Below are 22,670 nucleotides of genomic sequence, written 5' to 3'. Positions count from 1 at the left end.
TATAAAAAGTGATAAAAATACTATAATGAGTGGGTTGTAAGTAAATATCCCCAAACAGATAAATTGAACTGGTACATTTTCAGAGAGAATCAGTGGCTAATAGAATATAATGTAACATAACTGGAAATTTAAAATAAAGAGAGTTTTGAGAAATCAGTGCACAGTGTATCTAATAAAGTTTTTACAATAACTGCATTGATTGGGCACCTGCAAATTTGGATAGACTGCAATTATTTTCAAAAAATGTTTCAACTAGATAACATTTTAGGGCTGTATCTGAATAAATTATTTTGTTACTGTGCTCTCTTAAATAAAAAGGTACTCAAAAACTATGCCAAGGACCCAATTCTCTGCTGGTATAAATAGGCAGAGTAGCACACGCTTATGCTAACAGTGAATAGAACCCAAATGTTCAACAGCTTTTCCAAAATTTAATATAAGCTGAATATTGTTTCAACTGAGGAAGTAGATTTAAATGAAAAACACAAACATAGGATATTTAATTTTGATTTGTGAAGGTTAACGTACAATCTGTTTCAGAGTAACAGCCGTGTTAGTCTGTATTCGCAAAAAGAAAAGGAGTACTTGTGGCACCTTAGAGACTAACCAATTTATTTGAGTGTAAGCTTTCGTGAGCTACAGCTCACTTCATCGGATGCATACTGTGGAAAGTGTAGAAGATCTTTTTATACACACAAAGCATGAAAAAATACCTCCCCCCCACCCCACTCTCCTGCTGGTAATAGCTTATCTAAAGTGACCACTCTCCTTACAATGTGTATGATAATCAAGGTGGGCCATTTCCAGCACAAATCCAGGGTTTAAGAAGAACGTCTGGGGGGGCGGGGAGGGGGTAGGAAAAAACAAGGGGAAATAGGTTACCTTGCATAATGACTTAGCCACTCCCAGTCTCTATTCAAGCCTAAGTTAATTGTATCTAATTTGCAAATGAATTCCAATTCAACAGTTCCTCGCTGGAGTCTGGATTTGAAGTTTTTTTGTTGTAATATCGCAACTTTCATGTCTGTAATCATGTGACCAGAGAGACTGAAGTGTTCTCCGACTGGTTTATGAATGTTATAATTCTTGACATCTGATTTGTGTCCATACCAGCAGGAGAGTGGGGTGGGGGGAGGTATTTTTTCATGCTTTGTGTGTATAAAAAGATCTTCTACACTTTCCACAGTATGCATCCAATGAAGTGACCTGTAGCTCTCGAAAGCTTACGCTCAAATAAATTGGTTCGTCTCTAAGGTGCCACAAGTACTCCTTTTCTTTGTACAATCTGTCAAATTCAAGAATCTCCATTTTTTAAACAGATACTTAGATTTAATTATAATGAGAAAATGGATAGGACTGGAAAGCATTAGCATTATTAATTAAGGCCCCAATCCTGCAAAGAGAACCATCCTGGTGGACCCCTTTCGCCATGCCAAACCCCTTTTAGTCAACAGGGCTCCATGCAGGCACTTGGGTTTGCCCATGCAGAGCTCAGTCTAGCATCAGGTCCCAAGCTTCAAATCTTTGGGAATTTGAAAGGTTTTCAGAGCTGCATTTCTTAGAACTGCTTAATCTTACTTTCCCCCTGCAGCTTCCCACTCACCCACCCACAGACACATCCAGTTTACTTGAAAATATGAAGTATGCTCTTTTTTTGGTGTGGAATACTAATGCTTCTTGGGCACTCGAGCATCCTGGACACATACATTTCATGAAGCATTGGAGTTAAAATGCACTAACTCCATTCTGAGTTTGTTTTATGCCTGTGTTGTCTTAGACTAAGCTCCTCAGCACAGGGACAACTTGACTTTTCAGAACACTTCAGGACTGAAGACGTTATATACAATAAATAATAATTACTTCCCTGAACTTTCTTTGATGTTACATAGTGCCCTAATTTAATGGAACTGCCTGTCACTTATTCATGTCCTGTTTCATTAAAAAATTGACACTAATTCATTGTGCTTTTCAATAGTCTATATTCCACTGGGCAAGAGGCAGTGAATGCATCATTGCTCTTTCTTAGCATGATGATTTTTTAATAGAACAGAAATAGAAAACCAGTTCAGTCTTATCTTACAATGACACAATTATCGCTTCACTCACTAGTGATGTATGGCAAGCCAAACAATGCATTCTGAAATTCAATCTGCTCCCTGTACATTAGTACCTTTGAGTTTCTACTTGCAGTACTAATTTTGAAAGCTGCGTAAATGTTTGCACCCATGCAAAATGCTGGTAAGGAAATGAGAAATAGAAACATGAAAATGTAAGTGAAAATCTCCCAAAGCAAAACAAAAACAAAAAATAATTAATTTCAGGAAAAGTCTTGGCTTCCTCTCCACTGGCACATAAGGGTTGAAATACAAAAGGAACACCACATTTCTGCTGAGCAAGAAGACAGACCACAGACAGGCAGGGTAAGGGATAGTCCAGTGATGCGCAAACAGGGGGCAAGAGATTCTCCTCGGGAAGCGTGAAGAACCTGGGATCTCGCGGGTCCCACAGGGTTCACTGTCATAATAGCGGCAGTGGGATAAAAACGGAGTGGGTATTATGGGGCAGGATTGAAAAATAGTCCTCCTGCTCTGCAAACAACGTGAAGACCCAGCCAGCAGCCGCTGCTCTCTGGCCACCCAGTTCTGAAGGCAGTGCTGCTGCCAGCAACAGCGCAGAAGTCAGGGATTACTTCCGATTACAAGTAATGGAGGGGGGAAGTGACAAATTCCGTGAACGGTAAGGGAGACCATGATTGGAAGTTTGCACACCCTTGGGGTAATATATGATTCTCCGTCAAATGAGCTCTGTAGAAGTGCTGTACATGGGAACATGGCATAAGGCATTTTGTTTCAGGGCATAAGCCAACTTCTAGCTATCAGGGGGTAGGAGTAAATTTTCTCTGATGGCAGGTATCCCACAACTGTCTATTGCTTTTTTTTTAAACCTTCCTCTGAAGTACTATATCTAGTACTGGCCACTCTTGGTGAAAGAATGCTGTATTACCTGGACCACTGGTCTGATCCAGGATGGCAGGTTCCATGTTCCTATATTCTGGGTGGACAGAGTGTAGAAGGGAGGCAGTCAATGGACTTGCCCACACTATGGATCCATCAAGCCACAAAACCCCACAGGAGGTGGTGATCACAAAGAGCAGTAGCTGCTGCTTTAATCCTGCAGCTATCTCCAGGTTGTCCCACCATAGTTTCCACACCCAAAGTATTTTTAACTGGGCTTTGCATGGGGGAAACCAAGATATGACATTTAATTTTGTATCTTCAGCCTTACAATACTAGGAATTAAAACTGAGCTCAGAAACAGCTACATAAGCTACATATTGCAAAAGACAACAAGCACTGTGCAAGATAAACATTTCCTCAGCAGTCTCTGGCAGAAATCTCTCCTTCAAGCATTGAATAGGCTGAAAAGGGCCATAACATTTATTTCAATGCTTGTAGTTAAAAAAAAAAAAAAAGAGTATGGCAAATCCCTGAGTGCTTACTCAAGCAAATTTCCTTTTAAATCTGCTTATGGCTGATTATAATCCTCAGGACTTTGCAGAGAAAAAGGATTTAATTTGTTGTTTTTGTTGTAAACCACAAAATTGAAAAACAAAAGCTGTAGTGGAATTTATGCTCACATAAGCTCACACACTGCACAGCTCTTATTCCATGAATGACAGTTACCTACTGTACTTTCTCCTGCCTTATTTGTCTGACAACAAAACCACATGACAGGCAGATGGTAAGGATTTTGGCATCTATACAACAGATAGTGAATTTTAAATATGGTCATGGGAATTCCTTTTTATGACCACACAAGCATGATTATAAAATCCATCATGGGAAATTTATATTGCATCTTACTCTACCATTTCCCATGTATCTTTGCCCTGTTGTAAATTGCAGGGTTCTATCATGTAAAGCATCTCTCTTTACTCACAATGTAATCCATACTCAACCTTCTGAATTATGATAGAATCAGCAGATAGCTTATGTGAAAGTAGAATGAATTATATTGAAATTATAATTCATTAAAGAAATGCTACTTGAAGGGTTTGTTGAAATATAGTTGTCAGGAAGAGAAACATTAAAGAGTGTGAGACAATGGGTCCTCAAACCAATTAACTTAGAGCTCCTACTGAGCTAGGAGATTGGTAAACGTTAGTATGCAAATAAGATATGTATGTATATTTGTCAGTTTCTGCTTTCTTTTGTCTCTTATGTTAAATTGGCTTCAGCTTAGCTGTATAAATAAGTTATCTTGAGCCTCAGAGAGGGGCTCACATATGGGTGCATTAGCAAAGTGCTTTGTTAATAAACAGAGTGGTCTGACAAATTATGTGAGTCCTGAATCTGACTTTGACAATTTGGAGGTTCCACCAAGATGGCAACCATCTTCACTGAGGCCTTGTGACTCCTGACTGTTCTTAGGATGGCCGTGGCAAGCCGGCACCTGGGCATTTGGCCCGAGCGGTCCTCCGCCAGAATGGAAGGGTGCATGACCACAGTGAAGTCTATGCCATCGAACCTGTTGGTTCCCACTCTGTTCTGACAGGGATCCCGGGATCTGACATCAGGAATCTGGTCAGGTAATTATTTCTGTGTTTTGTCCGGACTGAGGACTGTCTTGTCTCTGTGTCTATCCGTCCTCCCTGTGGTGTGTTTGAGTCTGGGCGCCGTCTCCATCCGGGGATCAGCTGACCAAAGGGTTCCTGTCCCCACGGTCTGAGTGAGTGAAATCTGCACAATCGCAGCCGCACCGTGCCTTGGGTAAAACCTTTGGTGTGAAAGCAAGGGCGATTAAGGCAGCAGCCTGTGGGCTCCTTTTGTGTGTTGCACCGGGCATCGTTCTGATGAACCCGACTTTCCTTCTTGTGTGATTGGTGTGTAAAGACCTCTTGTATGGGTAACTAGACGTCTAAGTTGGGACAGTTCCCTAAAGGAACGCCGGCTCAGTTTATGTATGTTAGGAAGAGTCTGGACTCCTGTAAATTTCTGGAAAAATTTTCTAGGCTAAGGGGGTCAGGTAGAGTTGCTACTACCACCACTACGCTTCCGTCCCCAGAAGCCTTTACAGCTATTCTGAGGGAAAATGGGCCCTTTTCCCACAGAAATGGTCTGTAAGGGACTGTTGCAGGCAGCAGGAAGAGAGAGAATCTGATCAAAATTGTTTGACTATTGGGTAATGTAATCAAAATCACTAAAGGATGTAAGGGGTTTCTATTGGAACTTAACTTGGCTGCTCCTGGGTGTGTCTAGTTGTACAAGATGGAAGTGTAATCAGGGTACAGTTGTGTAAAAGAGTAATCACAGTGCAAGGGATGTTAGGCAAAAGAGAATTTTGTGTGTGTGAATAGTGCTAAAATCTGAAGCTGTGTCTCAGCTATTACCTGAGAATAAATTTATTGCTTGGTACAGCAGAGAAACTATTGCAAACATGGTCTGTTGCACAAGAGGGGAAACTGAAGTACACCACCTCATGAATTTCATAAATGACCAGTGAGTGGGGTAATTCACTAGCCTGACTATAGAACAGCCTGACTATAGAACAAAATAAGTACAGCCTGGAGATAATTCTTCTGTTTTTCCAGCAATTAGCAAGGAAATTTGTAAAAGAAAGTGGTATTATTATTAAGCAATAATCTGTCCCCACCAGGGGAGTGGAAATTGTTTCTTTTGTTTTTAGACTCTACAAGCAAGCTGGCAACAGAGGAAGAATAACTCAGAATACCATGGATCTATGTTTTGTGTTGTTTGTCTGTGGTGTTTGTCTTGTTGCTAGCATTGTTGTGTTTTAATGAACAGAAAACCTCATGACATGGGTGGGGGATGGCTTCAAAAGGCTGACCTTGAAGGGGGAGGGGGAAAGATGTGTATGGGAATTCAAAAGGCTAACTCGGGAGAATCCCAAAATTCAGTGGCCACTGTTAGGATCTTGGGACAAAGACCGAATAGACATCTTAAAAGATAAACTCGGCCAACCTAAAACTAAACTGGCAAAAGGAGAGGTTGATTGTTTCATGCAGTGGTGGGAAGAGGCATATCATAGGTGGACAGAATCAAAACTTGCCTCTCTAAAAGATTCTGGCTTCTATCCCACCAGACGCAACTCATTTTACTGTTGTTGATTTGTGCTCTGCTTTCTTTTCTGTCCTGGTTCACCCTGACTCCCAGTTCCTGTTTGCCTTTTCTTACAAGGGGCAACAGTACACATGGACCACACTGCCCCAGGGGTATACTGAAAGCCCGTCATATTTTTCCCAGGCATTAGCCCGAGACCTTGCTGACCTTGTTTTCCCGTCCAGGTCCACACTAGTCCAATATGTAGATGATCTACTCCTCTGTTCCCCTTCATTGTCTGCCTCTGAAACTGACTCTTTAGCGCTCCTTACTGCCCTAGCAAATAAGGGTCACAAAGCTTCTCACTCTAAACTACAACTCTGTCAAGCTTCTGTCACATACCTTGGCTTTCTCCTCTCCCAGGGTTCCCGTGCACTTTCTCTCACCCATGTCCAAGCTATGCTTAGCTTTACCCGACCCCACTCCCCACGCCAGGTCCGGAAGTCTTTAGGCATGGCTGGATTTTGCAGACAATGGATTCCCCAATATGCCTCCCTTGCAAAACCTCTCCAGGAACTCACTCGATTCTCTGTGCCTGACCCCATGCTGTGGCCCCCTGAGGCCAATTCTGCCTTTGTTTCCCTCAAACAGGGTTTGGCTTCTGCCCCTGCTTTAGGGCTGCCTGGCTGTTCTAAGCCTTTTACCCTTTTCTGTCATGAACAATCTGGGTCTGCACTTGGAGTTCTCACTCAGATGCATGGAGAAAAGAACCGCCCAGTGGCTTATTTCTCTGCCACTTTAGACCCTGTTGCCCAAGGCTTACCCTCCTGCCTGTGTGCTGTGGCTGCTGCAGCGTGCCTAGTCGAAATGTCTGATTCCCTTGTTCTCCGCTCTCCTCTTACCCTCCTGGTCCCTCACTGACCTCGCCCTGCTCCAAGACTCTGCCCCAGAAACTGAGAAAGAATCCTGGGTTGCCCAAGGTTGCTCTCTACATCCCGATTCCTTTTGGCGCTCGCCTACTGGCGCCTTTGTAGCCCCCTTTTCACTCTACCCATCTCTGGCCGTCCTGCTACACAGTGTTTCGCATGTCAGAAAGGGGGGGATGGTCTCTGCTGTAACAAAGACAGGATGGTGGCCCCCGACCCATTTTAGCTGTTTTGCAGCCCGCCACTGTGCAGCCTGTACCATTTGCCAAAGCCATAATATTGGTAAACCTGTAAAAGTGGCCCAGGGGTTCCGGGGCCTTCCTCAAGCACCGTTCTTGCACAAATGCCTAAGTGTCAACAATATGAATTTATATTGGTTATGGTATGTTTATTCTCTGGTTGGATTGAAGCCTTTCCTTGTCGCAAGGCTGACTCACTGTCTGTTGCCAAATGTTTGTTAAATCATATTATGCCTGCCAAGGGAATTCGTACTACTCTGTCCAGTGATCGGGGTACACATTTTACTGGACAACTTGTTCAACACCTGGACCGTATATTGCATACCAGACACCTGTTGCACTGTCCCTACCACCCACAGAGTGCAGGTGCAGTTGAAAGACGAAATGGTGTACTTAAGAATAAGCTTGCTAAAATTTGTGACTCCACAGGATTAAGCTGGCCAGTAGCCTTACAATAAGCCCTTATGGACATGAGATCCACTCCATCCCAAAGGCATAAATTAAGTCCCTTTGAAATTGTTATGGGACGCCCTATGCGAGCTATGACTACCATTACTCCCGTTCCAGATTTTAACTTGACTCACAGTGCGCTCCTTCAGTATTGCAAGGGACTAATGCAAGCTGTAAATCACTTCCATTCACAGGTTCGAGCTGCCTGGCCCACGGAACCCACCTCCGACGGTTGCCACAACCGTGAGCCACGTGATTGGGTCTACGTACGGCGCCATCATCGAAAGCACGCCTTGGAGCCCCGGTGGAAGGGTCCTCATCAGGTACTGCTTACTACACAGACGGCTGTTAAACTATCTGGCATCGCAGCGTGGATACATGCTTCACAGTGTAAGAAGGCACCATACCCAGAGAACCAATCATCACCTCAGGACAACGCAGAGTCAATTTTGACTCCAGAAGAAGACGTAGAGGAACAGTCTGCAATACCTTACAATCTACGCTCTCGTAAGGGTTGCCAGAAGCAGACGCTGTTCCTCGGCTGCTAGTATCTTATGGTCTGGGGAGACCACAATGACAATTCTTTTATTCAGCAGCAGGTGTGGATAGCTCAGGCCCTTAATATTTCTAATTGCTGGGTCTGCAGCCACATCCCAGCCCACTCTCAAACTGGTGTTCCTGTCCTGGCTACCCCACGCAAGTCCCTAGACCTCACTGGAGGGCCTCGTCCGTTAACAAAATATGGAACAGCAATGACACTTGGGAAGCGGTGGGAATAAATGCATCTAAATGGATAAGTGTGGTGGAGGGAAAAGGTCATTGGTGTTGGGTGTGTAATGGGACAGGGCTGGATCTGGGGAAAAGCCATTGCCTTCAGCATATTGTGGCCAATGGTGTATGGGATTATTCAAACAAGACTAAAAAGTGGTGGGCCGGGTATGGAGATATGAATTCAAACAGAGAAATCAACCTCATGTTCCCCCTACAGTCATGCAAATAACACCACTCCTTGTAAGGAGAATTACCCTGTACCCTTTGGGGGATACTCCTCCTCCTTTGCAAACACCTATATGACAAATGGGCGCAATCGACCCTTCCCGGCCTTAATAGGCCATCACTGGGTGTGTGGGACCAGAGCTTATACCGCACTATCAGCTAATTGGTCAGAAATCTGTTATCCCGCCCGACTCTTCCCACAATTCCGAGTGCTAGGAACCATTTCAGGCATAAAAGAAGGGACTTAACAGATGCCCAATGATATGTAAATAACATAAGCCCCTTAACCTGGGAAGAGGCCATTGGCGGTTCCTTCATACCATTGGGGGAGTAATACACCATGCAAAAAGGCTCCTAAGGTTATAAGCAGTAGTTGAAACAATGGCAAATGAAACCGGAGAAAGTTTAAGAGCCCTGGCCAAAGAAACAGGGGCAATCTGACAGATGGCCCTCCAAAACTGTCAGGCCTTGGACATAGTGCTGGCGGCAAAAGGAGGGACTTGTGCTCTCATTGGAAAAGACTGCTGTGTGTATATACCAGACAACACCAATGAGGTAATAGATCGTGCTAGCCACTTAGAACAAATCGCATATCTTCCCCACAGAGCCAAGTTCTTTATGGAAGTGGCTAAGTAACCTTTTCAATTTCTCTGGCACAGGAACTGGTTGTTTCAGGGAGCCCTAACTCTCCTGTTTGGAATCCTAATAATTTTTATATGTTTTCAGTTACTTATGTGAGTCCTGAATCTGACTTTGATGCTTATTTCTAAAATGGGTGAAATAAAAGTCAAGTAGAACATGGAGAAAAGGCTCACAAAGCTCCTTCTCCACACTGAAGATCAGCAACTCAGTCCCCGCAAAAAGATGGACAGATAACAAGACCTGCATACATTAAGGAAAATATCTAATAATTTCCTGCCATCATTAATAGCACATCACCTACACCAGTGTTATCCCTAGTTTGGATGGCTCATTAGCTGCCACAGACATTTAAAAGTTTTGGTTTTGGTTTCACTGGAGATGTAACTCAGTGAGAGACACAAGATTAATATGCTCTGTTTTCAGATATCAGTACCTTTCAGTCATGCCACACTGCTTTGGGCATGAATACATGACACAGCATTAAAATGGCTTCAGATACCAATGGGTTGTCTATTCTTGGGCTTCCAACACCCCCCTCCCTCCCACCTCATGGAACTGGACTGATATTAGCGGCAGTGGGAAATGTTAAGAAAATTTCCCTGGAGTGAATGTGGCCTCTCATGTATGTATGGGGCAAGGAAGTTGGGGGTTGAGAGATAAAGAAGGCAGGGAAAGAAAAAATGAGGTTTGAAGCTTGGGGAATAGGAGCATAACATAAACCAGATTAATGGGGTTTACCATCAAGAGACATAATCAGATGCCCAAATCCCTCTGTCCTCAATACCAGGGAAAGGAATGTTAAGCAATGAAGAAAACAGAAGAAAAAGAAATGCAATACCAAATATTCACTGCGTACTAAGAGGGTCCTCAAAAGACTTCCCACATATTTTGCAACATTTTATATATGAAGGCAAGAAGCTAAAGAATGTGTTCCAGAACATTAAATCCACTTCCATCAAATAAAACCGAGTATTTCAAAACTATTCAATTTTTATGAAAGAACATATTAAAGCAGTAGGGGCAGCTCTGAGATTACAGGACCCACTATTGGAGCAAGTGCCCCTTCCCACACACCGATGTTTCCAGTTCATAAATATACAGGATAGTACAATAGGATTCCATTGAACTCAGTGGGAGTGGGTTTTGGCCCAATGTGGTTAATCTATAAGAATGCTGTCAACTAACTAACTAAATAAATATACAGAATTCAGATTACTCTGTCTCCTGCTTTTCTGATTGGGTGCATACACTTTTACTTTATATTAAGGCAAATTTGGCTTAGAGAGATTTGAAGGTGATTAAGATCCCAATTCAGCAATATACTTAAGCATGTACCTAACTTTAACCATCTGAGCTGTGCCACTGAAGGAAATGCCACTACCCACATGCTTAAGTACCTCACTGAATTGTGACCTACAACCACATCTGTGCAAAGCTAACACAACCCCCCCAAACAAAAGAAAACATAGCAAACTGAGTACTAGCAGTCTCTTAGATAAGAAAAGTGTGGATAAGACAAATTAGAGATCAGAGGGAATCCACTACATATTTGACAGCTTTATAGAAAGAAGGGATAAAGTGGTAGGAAGTAAAAGTGCCTGCAGGCAATACTCCAGCATTAGCAACAGTAGTTTGGAAAACAAGGTATCTGGCAAAAAGTTACAATGTCAAGCAAAAGTAGAAAGTTACTAGGAACAAAATATAAATAAGGGCTTCTGAAAGACCTTAAAAATGCCTTATTAACACCTTAAATGCCTTCACCATAAGCGCTTTGTGATGCTTGGTGAAGGGTGTCTGATGTGAATCACTGTATATACACACCCCGGGGAGTTCACACTGCAGGCACTTTTGGATGTTAGTAAAGTATTTACATACACACACACACACGGTAATGTATTATTTTATTGTTGTGTGTATAAAAATTCAGGCTGAGAATACAAAGAAACTGCCTGAATTTAGAGGTCCATTCAAAAGATAATATACTTCAATCAAAAGATATTTCCTCACAGATCCAGTTACGTCTACGCTGGAGCTGGAGATCTGGCTTCCAGTTCAGGAAAGCCTACATGCACTGACTTTGATTGCTTCAGCACACTAGAAATAGCTGTGCAGCCCCTGCAGGATAGGTGGTGGGAAAGCCTCGCTGCACCAAGTACAATCCCATCCAAGACCCTAGTTCGTCACTTGGATGGCTAATCCATCCCTCCACCTGCCCTACTGCAACTACACTGCTACTTTCAGCTTGCTAGCTTGATCAAAGCTGGCATGCGTACATGTACCCGAGCAGGGAACGACACCTCCAGCTCCAATGTAGACAGACCCACCTTGGGAAGTGGTTATATTTTGAGACAATGCGAAGCAGCACCAAGGAGAGCATTTTTAATTGTATATGCCCCAAACCTTTACACGCTATGAAAAAAAAATGAGAGGAAGGATGGTCTCGTGATTAAAGCACTGGGTTGGGATTCAACGGATTTGGGCTGAGTTCTTAACTCTGCCATAGACTTCCTGTGTGGCGATATGCAAGTGCCTCAGATCCCAATCATTAAAATGAAGTTAATAAATCTTCAGCCAGCCTTGGCCTTTCTTGTCTATTTAGATTGTAAATTCTTCAGGGCAGAGACTTTGTCTTACTACGTGGATGTATAGTACTTAGAACAACGGGGTCCCTGATCACAGTTGACACTTCTATTTGTGACTGTAATATAAATAATAACAAAGACAAGGAATACACAGACATTATTTCCATGCATATTAGTGGCAAAATTTTCCTACCAGATTTACATAAACGTATATCTGAAACATATTTTAACTGAGGTCTGTTATGGACCAATCCATTTAACTGATACTTTTTGGGATTCTTTATACTCCAACATGTGGTTAGCTCCTGACCCATATTTGCTGCATAATGCAGCTAATGCAGCTCACAAAGAGAATATGATTTTGGCATAAAGGCTATCTTAGCACAAAGCACCATGAAATCAATTCTTCCCATCAGTAACTTGCTTTAAGTTGAACTACTAAGAGGATGAGGAAGAGGACTTGTGCCTTTTTTTGCTTCTTTCTGCAGCATAAAGAAGACCTGAAAGGTTTTATTTCCTGCTGTTTTTCTTAATTAGAAATTCAGCTTCTCTATAGCCTACACGTATCTAGGAGGACTAGAAAACCAGTGGCATCACAAAAGCCAGGAGCAACTTTATTTATTTTTGTTAGCAATTAAGTACTAAGACCAATTAATATTTTGGAAAAGGGACATTTTTGGTGAAACCTCAACACTACTTCCCCATCAATTACAGTGTGAGAATAATAATATATACAAACTCAGATTCCAGTCAAGTGCTCCAGCAAACCCAGTAAAGAACGGACTGGAGATACTTGATATTTTAAGGTTAAAAAAACAAAAACAAAAAATCTATTAAAAACAAATTAAATCAAAATATTTTCTGTGCTTCTTTAGACATAAGAAAGCAAAATAGGAAACAAGCCCTTTTTCAAAATATTTCTTGAAAGTTACATCTGAGATTGAACAAGCCCTTAGTGAAAATAGTTGCACATTAACAAACAAACCCAAAGGGAAAGTACACAAAATACCTCAGACTAGCACTCTAAAGAAATAATATTCAGAATGAAGGAAGTCAGGTTCAGATCAGATGACTAATTCAATCTGATTTTAAGAATTAAGCATAGAAAACAGGCAGGACAGACTTCTAACAGCTTATGATAACCATATTTAAGAGATAAAACCAAGAAATATTTACACCTGGGTCAAAGTGTGTTTTATTATTAATTATTATTATTATTATGTGGCAAGTGTGAAAGGTACATGACATACCCAGCACAGAACTAATATGGCAGAAGTTGATGGCACTCCACATGACAGCTAAATTTATACCATATGCTACAAAATATAGCACAGTAACTGTCTTTCTTTTAGACCACAGACTGGCTGACACTTGATGGAAAGTTCAGCTGAGAGTTTATATCAGTTTTGACCAGTTTGTGACAAAACTGCCCTGTTTATTCATTAGGACTCCAGTCTTTCAGCAGATGCACATACATGCTTCCAAAAGTATTGTTTCAGGTTGGGAAGATTATCAGTGCCAGGTGGTGAAATGAGTAAGGTTTCTGTGTTTGGCAGACAAAATACGGCTTCATGAGTTAAAAAAAACCAAAAAAACAAACCACACACACAAAAACCAAAATGAAGGGTTGGCCCTGATACAGGGATTGTCACTGGTTAAATGCTGCCCACATGTTTCTGACATGCAGATTTTTTTTAAACCTCCCTGCCCACAGACCTCCCGCACCCAGACGGACACAGCAGGAACACATTATAGGGAGAAGTAAGGTAGGAATTGTGCTGCTGTGCTCATGTACAGAGACCAGCTAAGTATCAGAAGTTAAGTGTGAAAATCTTCTTGACAGCAGAACTTTGACTCATTCCTGTTTAACATAAGAGCTCCAGATATTTTCTTTGGTAGCAGGAGCTAGGCAGTGGCAAACGAAGACATGATTGAATGGTTTGGCTGAGGTGAGCCTCAAGCAGCCCCCAAAATAACTTCATGGTTTTCCCCAGAAGCTTTTCCTTGCTGCATTCTCCTCAGATTTTACTCTCCCAGAAGCACCAAACCTCTCTTATCCAGAGAGCAGTTTTGTGGTCTCATGTTTTTGTTTGATAAGGGGTTTTATTTAGTTTGAATCCATCTGTTACGTGAAGTACATCTAGTGAATGAGAAATCAAGCTGGACAACACTGATTTAATGCTACAGTAAATATGTACTGTACTAAGGAGAGTATATTAGGATCTGGGTTGAATGAGAGAATTAGTGAACCAGATCAACCCTACCAAGAATATGAAAACAGATGGAAGTGAAATCATGCTTATGTTAACAAGGCTGAGAACTTATAAAACTTGCCAACATTTTAAGACACTAAATGAGCAAAAACAGGAATAGTTGGAGAAGAGAATCAGGCAGGCCCATCGCCTCATACTAGTTTTTAGTGCTCCCAGGCACAAAAGCAAAGATCTCCACATCAGCAGTGTGACATGTTTATTTAGATGAGTTAACTATAAAAACACTTGCCAAGGTATTTGCAGTCTATGCCAAGTATATGTCAGGACTCAACAGACTGATCTTATAGCAACAACTGTGGAGAATCACAACTTGTGCTATCTCTCTCCCTAACAGCTGTTGACTACGCAACCACATTTTTCAGGAAAGATTATATAGCAATTTGTTTATTTTCCCTGCTTAAGTAGAGGTATCGAGAAACATTTGTGTCAGCTTCTGAGGAAGCCTCCAAATATTACTTTTTACTAGAGCAACCTCCCTTTTGCCCCATACCAAAAAAAATTCCACTCCCAACTTTTACAGCAATTGATATTATTACACAATAAATGCAATGTCCTGTCATTCAATATGATTCAAGATGTAAGAAGTAAGGACATCAATTAGTCACACTTCTTTAATAAGAGAGTTCAAGTACTAATGAAACAAGAACTACAAGTTAATAAATCCTTTAAACCACAGGTTCTCAACCTTTTTCTTTCTGAGCCCCCCCCCCCCCCATGCTATAAAGGCTCCACAGGCCACCTGTGCCACAACAATTGCTTTTCTTCATATAAAAGCCAGGGCACACGTTAGTGGGTAGCAAGCATGGCAATTGCCTAGGGCCCCATGCCACAGGGGAACCCACAAACCTAAGTGGCTCAGGCTTTGACTTCAGCCCTGGATGGCAGGGCATGTGGCCCCGGGCTTCAGCCCAATGGGATGGGGCTTCAGATTTCTGTACTGGGCCCCAGCAAGTCTAATGCTGGCCCTGCTTGGCAGACCCTCTGAAACCTGCATGCAGGCCCCCCTGGGGCCACGGGCTCCTGGTTGAGAACCACTGCTTTAAACTATTCATTCCATACCTCACCAAAGTATAATACATTTTGATTTTTATTCTCTCTATGGAGCAAAAGCCCATACTGGGTTGTGCAATCACAAAAGGATTTCAGCAGCAAGAGCAGGCGAAAGAAGGAATCTTATGTTTGTGCACAAATACTGTGGCAATAAGCAGTAACTTAGAGGGATCAGAGAAAAAGTGTCTAACAGTTTATTGAGGTTGGATGAAATTAGGAAGCACTCGACCCAAACCCACAAGTCATAGCACAGGGCACACTAGTGTTCTAAGCATTTATTTTTTCCCCCAACAGATGCTGAAGAATCTTCGCACTTAAATTAGTAGAAACAATAATGAAAAGAGGCACGATGAAGAAGAGTTCTTGGGTCATTCCATTACCTTTAACTATGTAACAGGGCTCCCTCTGCCTGTCTCAGGAATTAAACTAACACTACCATCTGGGTTATTCTAATAACTGAACATATATAGCTCAAAGTACTTGGTGTCAGCCATACAGAGCATAGGAGCACCTCGTGATACTAGAAAGAGACACTCAGGGAAGCTCTTATAAATATATATTTAAATTGTTCTCCACAAGTTCAAATACTGGTAGGCTGGATTCAAACTTCTCAGATATATAAACTCCATGCAGCATACTTGGGGAGAGGGTAGGAACTTACAGTAGACACTGGAAGTCCCATGGCGTTCTTTGTGAGAGCCCCAAAATCCTGGCAAAACACACCCTTCTGTGCTGCTTGCAGTGTGTTATATCCCACATGCCTGCCACTCTGCACCCCAACAGCAGTGGTTGTGTTTAAATGATACTCTGGGCACCTCAGTGATACTCTGTGAAGCACTTTGTCATCCTCCAAGATGAAAGCTGCTCTAAATACTGGAGATACCACTAAAAAAAATAATAAAAATCAATATTTGCCAACTGCTCCCACAGTTACTACAGTTAACTTCTATTTCAAAGATAAGGGGAAATGGGGCAGTATCAGAGACCACTGTGTGGTTCTGTTGGCAAATGCTGACTCTTTAATGGGATCACTGTATAAAATTGTTTTTCTATTTCAGAGGCAGCGGATGAATTATGTGTTGGCGTGACTGGTATTGGGAGTACAGAATACATAAAAGTCACATAAAACCAACAGTAAGGTCCAGATCACATACTAGGGTTGCTGTAATCCATGCACCAGTCTTTTGCCAAATGTGTCAAATTTTCCCCTATAACAGAACTACTTCACTCATCAGGCCGTGTCATTCATTTCTAAGTCACACAAGTTTTAGGCATTTAATATAGCAATAGCCACTTGCAGAGAGAAGGAGTCTAATTGCAATACCATATCCATGCTATATAAATGTGTACTATACATTAAACCAGGGGCACAATATTCCTTTGCTAATGGGAAACTGGCAAGGCTGGCAAGCCTCAAATATGACCATTCTTTTCTTCTTCTGTTTTTGCTTGCATGGATGATATAATTCCAATTATATATATTATTGCGCCTAGTAAAATTATCCTAAAAATCTATTAGCTTAGGCATAGCACATACTGACTATCCCTTCTACAATGATTCTCAACACCTGGAACGATTGCTTCTTGGAACAGCTAGTTCTACAGTACACAACAAGAAAAGTTATTCTCAACATTGTCCTAAGTAAAACAGGTGAGTAGGTTCTGGTTGAGCCACTAAGAAGTATTGCCCACAGTGGCCCAAATAATGCCTCATATAACCATGCATGCAGAGCACCCTTTGTACGTTTATTTCACCCCTTCCATGCACTAGTGGAGCTCACTTGCCTGTGCACCACCATCCCCCACCCACCTCTAGAAGCCTCTCAGCCTGGGTAGTTTCCAAGTAAGGAGAAGGGGTGTATACTGGGTAGGCTAGAGGGAGCGGGGAAGGAACATGAGTGGAGCCAGGAGGGTTGCACACCTGAATGAGTATCAGATGGCTAAAACAAAAGCAGAGAGGAGAAGAGATGATTAAGGTAAGAGGGAAGTTTTTTAAAGAACTATGCAAAGCTATGGCATCCCCCCATCATGCATATTTGTCCCTGGATTGTCAAGGTAGCACACAGTACTGAGGCCCTGCTGGATGTCTTGCTATTCCAGGACACCCACATAATAACATTAGCCAGAAATGCTGTGTACATCTTTGGGTTCCAGGCCTAGCCATGGAGATCCATGCATTCATCACCACTAGGCTCGGGTACTGCAATGGGCTAAACCTGGATATGAAAGTAAAAGCCACAAGGAAGTTTCATTTGGTTCTACAAGCAGTGGACCACCTGCCAGCTAATACAGACCAACAGCAAAATTTCACTCTGATGCCGTGGGTGCTACATTCATTTCCAAGCCAATACTAGATTCACTCCAATGTTAGTCTTGCTCCTAATCTACAGAACACTCCCTGGACTGGGTCCTGACAGCCAGGCATTGGCTCTCTCTTCAAGGCACACCACAGCAGCCATGTTAAGCAGGAATTTGGTGTCTGACAGAGCTTCACATATGGTTCTGGGTGCTGTGGGTAAAGCTCTCTCAGTGCCAGGTCTTCTACTATAGAATTTCTGTCCATAAATGAGAAGTTCCCTGGATCTTACTATACAGAAGCATGTCTTTGTGAAAGCCTTCTCACAATAAGAAGACTTGGTGCACAGGCTAGGAATGCTTCCCTAGAAATAAATAATAGGAATAACACACATATTACCCCAATCCTGCAGCCACAGAAGTTAATAGCAAGCCTGTTATTGCTTCAGTGGGGACAGGAGCGAGGCCTTAATGAAATACAAGGCTAGAGTGAAGAATACACTCCTTCAGAACAAGTGTTATTTTATCCAATTTGCTCAGATGCCAGAGTGATGGGCATACTAGAGAACAGCGAACTAGCTCGTTTTGATAGAGTACACAGATTATAGTTGGCTAGATGTCTGAGAACCAAGCTCTGAATATGGATGCTATTTAATATTATTAACCTATACAATATCTATGGCCATGACAGTTAGGTGCTTATGAATAAACGTAGAAGACAAAACTTTCTACAATGGGTTGTATTTAAGAACTGCTAGTGCCTACAGAAATGTTAGTAGTCATGTTCCAGGGTATAAAGATAAACAAGAACAGAACAAAACAATTTTACATGCAAAACCCAAACAAATGTGCCTTCCATCATGCCTTAATATTCTATAATAAAAGAAAAATGTCTCATGAAAGGACACTTTAGACAGACAATACTGACATACCTGACATATTCCACTGATACACATATCCAGGGATTCAATATTACAGCGAGTACCGTCTAGTACTTTTGGGGCAAGCTCCACAACCAATTGTTTCCCCAAAGCTTGACACTTTAAGGCACATGGTGCACTGGGATCATTATATACAGGAAGCCACTCATAAAAATGTCCTTGGTACTTGACATCATTGTAGGCTGAACACTGTTCTGCTCTGAAGTCACCAACATCTGAAGGGCAGTCCTAAAAACAATAATAGGAAATCATTTAAAAAAAGAAACCACCTCTCATTTGCAATCATTGTGTCTGATGAATTATATAGAAACTACCCACGTTGGCTTGGAGAAGGATTGGCCCAACCTAACAGACAGCCCATATTAGAGGTCCTACTTTAAGGATTAAAACAATCTATTTTGCTTAATCCGCTACTTGCTATGAAGGTTACAGTGTAAAGCATGTTACCATAATAGTGACCCCACTGGCACAAGTTCATATCCCTAGCTTTTTTACAATGGTCCATACAGCAAATAAATTGTTTTTCAAATTGGATTCTGTAGGAAAAATTGGCTCTAAAAGAATACATATTTTTAATCACTAAGATGAGGTCTCCAATATATTTAATACTTCATACTTTCATAGTTCCTTTTCACCTCAGGATCTCAAAGTGTTTTACAATCATTCAAGAAGTTTCATACAAGGTATGGCTTACTAGCCCCATTTTACTGATAGAGAAACAGAAACACAGAGAAGTGAAGTGGCTTGCCCACTTTCACACAGGGAGCAAGTGGCAGAATCAGGAGTAGAGCCCAGAACTTCTGATTCCCAGTCCTATAATCTTACACAAAAACATGCTCCTTTTCATGGGAAAACAGTTTTAAAAATAAAACATACCTCAAGTTTGTCATGATGGATCATGTAATTTAAGTTTTATTTAGAGAACTCAATATCTTCGTTCCCCAAGCACATACTGCTGAATTATTAAATATATGGAATTTTTCATTTACAAACATTTAAATAAACGATTTTTAAAGGTTTAGTACATGTAAGCATTTAACCCAAACATAATATAAAATTCTAGTGGCAGCAGTGAAGGCATACATAGATTAATATGAAAAGAACTTTGGGAAGGATCTGACAAAAGAATTTGGTGTGTCAAACAATCTCTCACGAAAGACTCCATTTAAAAGTATGGCCAGTGTCAAAAAGTCTATATGTTAGACTGAATGCATATTCTTCCAAGAATTCCAACCACACGTACATACCGTATGTGAGACTGATTCCAACAAACAAAGTTTTATTTTCATTTGACATAAAAATGAAAGACTGTGACATGTAAACTAAATTCAAGGAACTAGTTGCTAAGTGTCAGCTAGCCGTGCTGCACCTGAACAATGCATCAATGCCATTCAGATTGATGGATTTAAATCCTCTCTGGAAAATGCTAATGCATTTACAACTACATTTCACAGCACTGGCTACAGCTTGCAGTAGCTGGAAGAGAGATTTATATGAGAAGGGTAAGATTTCCTCTCCGATTATGAGTCCCTTTTAAAGGCATCCTCTTGCCGCCGCCTCAACCACATGCATACAGCAGGACGAACTGCAGAGAAGCCATTTCATTAGCCTACACCACTTTGCAATGCTCTACCTTGTTTATTTTAGTTTTAGTACGAAGTAGTAATCAAATTATGTTACTGGCTTCTTTGTACAACGTGTAAAATATTTTATTAAAACAATAATCCTTAATGTTTCAGACTGGTGTGCAGAGTTTTAGCCAAACATCTTCTGTAAGTCAATGGGTCCCATGCAGTAAAACCCCTGACAGTGCTTTGAAACTTCATCCAGCGCTAACCCTTATCAGTGAAAGTAGCTCAAAAAGATGTTACTACATTGCATTATTATTGTATTTAACATAGGACAATTTCATTTGGCAGTTATGAGTCAGATTTGCTTAGAAAATCCACAGTGAGTGAAAAAGAGAAGTTACTTAGCTGTAGCTCACGAAAGCTTATACTCAGATAAATTGGTTAGTCTCTAAGGTGCCACGAGTCCTCCTTTTCTTTTTGCGAATAATGACTAACATGGCTGCTACTCTGAAACTTAACAATTACTGTAGCTCTTTGAGTGTGTTGCCTCTGCACATTCCTACAAATGGGAATATGCAGAGGCTACCTCAAATAACATCATATATATGCTGCACCAAATTCTTCTCTCATGTGCAGCACTCCCACTTCAGAGAAATTCACAGGACTTTCACTGTTATAATTGACAACAGAATTTGACTGTCTCGTATCTTCCACAGAAGAGAACCTAAAGAGCAGAGAGGAGTCAAGAGACCCTGAAGTTTTTATGGGCACAGCACAGTTCTCTTCTGTCACAGCAAATTCAGTTGCAGCTAGAGGAGAAGAATAACTTATGGAAGTCAGTTCTGAATCAAGTTAGAAGTTGCACGTCAGACTACAGAGCAGTGCCACTCAGCTCTAAGCAGCTGCAGAGCCACCTTTCCATCACACAGACACAAGCATAGACAGCCACCCACAGAATAACTAGGGAGTGATGTCATTAGACAGGGTTGTGACATGATGTTGTTACAACTCATGATCACCAGGTGCTGATGCAATGTCAGGACATAAACATCATAATGTCAAGACATCACTCACCGGTTATTTTGCAGCTCCCACCAGCTCAACACTACACAACAGCTACTTTTTCCTCCCACTCACTTCTTGCTGCTTGAAAGAAGAGATATTTCTCTTTTTTCCCTATTCTCTCTTGGCTACTTGGAGGGACATGAAGGAACCATAGCAGCTCTTGTTTCTTTGCTCAATCCACCTGCCTCACATTTCAGCTTTACTGAAGCAGAGACTCAACAAGTGCCCCAGGAGTGACCCCAAAGAACTACATTTTTATTATTTACTATTTGTATTATAGCAGCACCTAGAGACCAACCAAGATCGGGGCCCTGTTGTGCTATGTACAGTACACATATATGGAGAGAGCAGAGCTTACAATCTAAACAGAGAAGATAGACAAGAGGTGGGAAGAAAGGGATGTAGAGGATACAAGCAGAGTGAACAATATAATGATTTGTGAAAAATATGACGGTTTGCAAACGTTAGTTCCAATTTTGTGGGAAGAGGGCGATTAGATAAACAGAAAGGAAAGGAGAGAAGATGTGAATGGAAAGAGTTTCAAAAGTTTAGAAAACAGGCATGAAAGGCGGCCTGAGGGAAGTGATTGCACTAATCAGCTACGTGTGGCCTGAGAGCCATAGGTTCTACGGTGATAAGTGCATCAGCGGTATGATTGCTACAGCTAAAATTAAAAAGTGAGTGATACAGGAACATAGATGAGAGATATACAGATAGAAATATTATTGGACTAAAAATATTTATAGGTCAGCCAAGATGCTCAGAGTGGGGTACAATGAGGTTAACATTACTTAGTGATTAATATGTGAAAGCGAAGGAGAGAATTTGAATGCACTGTATTTTGAACAGGTGTAAGAATTATCTGTGCATAATGGAAGTTGATAATGGAGTTTGTGTGGGCAAATCTCTGTTACTACATAGTGTTATTTCTGACTCGGGGAAAAGTCACTCTGGCAAATAAACGTGACTTTCTGGCACATAAGAACACAAAATTTATGCAGAAATGGCCCAAACAACTTGTTCTATGAATAGGACCCTAAGGGATTATCTTTAACACTTCCACATACTGCACATCATAGCATTAGAATTTAACAGTGTATATGAAAATGGAAATATAAAACAGAGGGCTTAAGAAAGATTGAAAATCTCACTGGGTAGCGTATAATGAATAGCCTATATAGTTTATTTCTCTGAAGTACCCATAAAAAGGTTTGACACATGCATACATTTTTAAGGAATCAAGTAACTGGAATCGGAGTTATGATCAAAAAAGGTAAGCAGGTTTATAATGTAGATTTCTTTTGTTCAAACTCATTTTCTGATTGAAATATCATGAATATTACTCTGGGACCTCCATACAGTGCTGGAGTTTTGTGAACTTCCTACTATTTTATTAGAAATCCAGATGAAACCAATTTTCTGGTAAAATGATTCTTGTTCTTTTCATTAAAATCACATATATATTAAGTTGTGCTTCATTTGTACTCCTCAATATAGATTTTAGTGGTGCAATGTATCATGTAGCAAAATTACATTTGCAGACAATCAGTTTTACGCAGTATATATACTGAATTTCTCATG

At 41.2% G+C, this 22,670-nt stretch overlaps 1 protein-coding gene across 5 annotated transcripts in view; it reads right to left on the bottom strand.

Annotated features, from left to right (window-relative positions):
• ADAMTSL3 (ADAMTS like 3) overlaps window positions 1-22,670 on the bottom strand; it is a 279,327-nt gene that overhangs the window by 117,000 nt on the left and 139,657 nt on the right. For all 5 annotated transcript variants that reach the window (XM_073304072.2, XM_073304073.2, XM_073304071.2 and 2 more), the window contains exon 6: window positions 18,445-18,681. In XM_073304072.2, coding sequence (XP_073160173.1) covers window positions 18,445-18,681 — 237 coding nt within the window. The remainder of the gene's footprint in view (window positions 1-18,444; window positions 18,682-22,670) is intronic.

This window comes from Lepidochelys kempii, chromosome 10 (assembly GCF_965140285.1).
Source record: "Lepidochelys kempii isolate rLepKem1 chromosome 10, rLepKem1.hap1, whole genome shotgun sequence".
NCBI lineage: Eukaryota > Metazoa > Chordata > Testudines > Cheloniidae > Lepidochelys > Lepidochelys kempii.
Note: the sequence above shows the minus strand (reverse complement) of the source record. Positions and strands in the feature narration are given on the sequence as shown.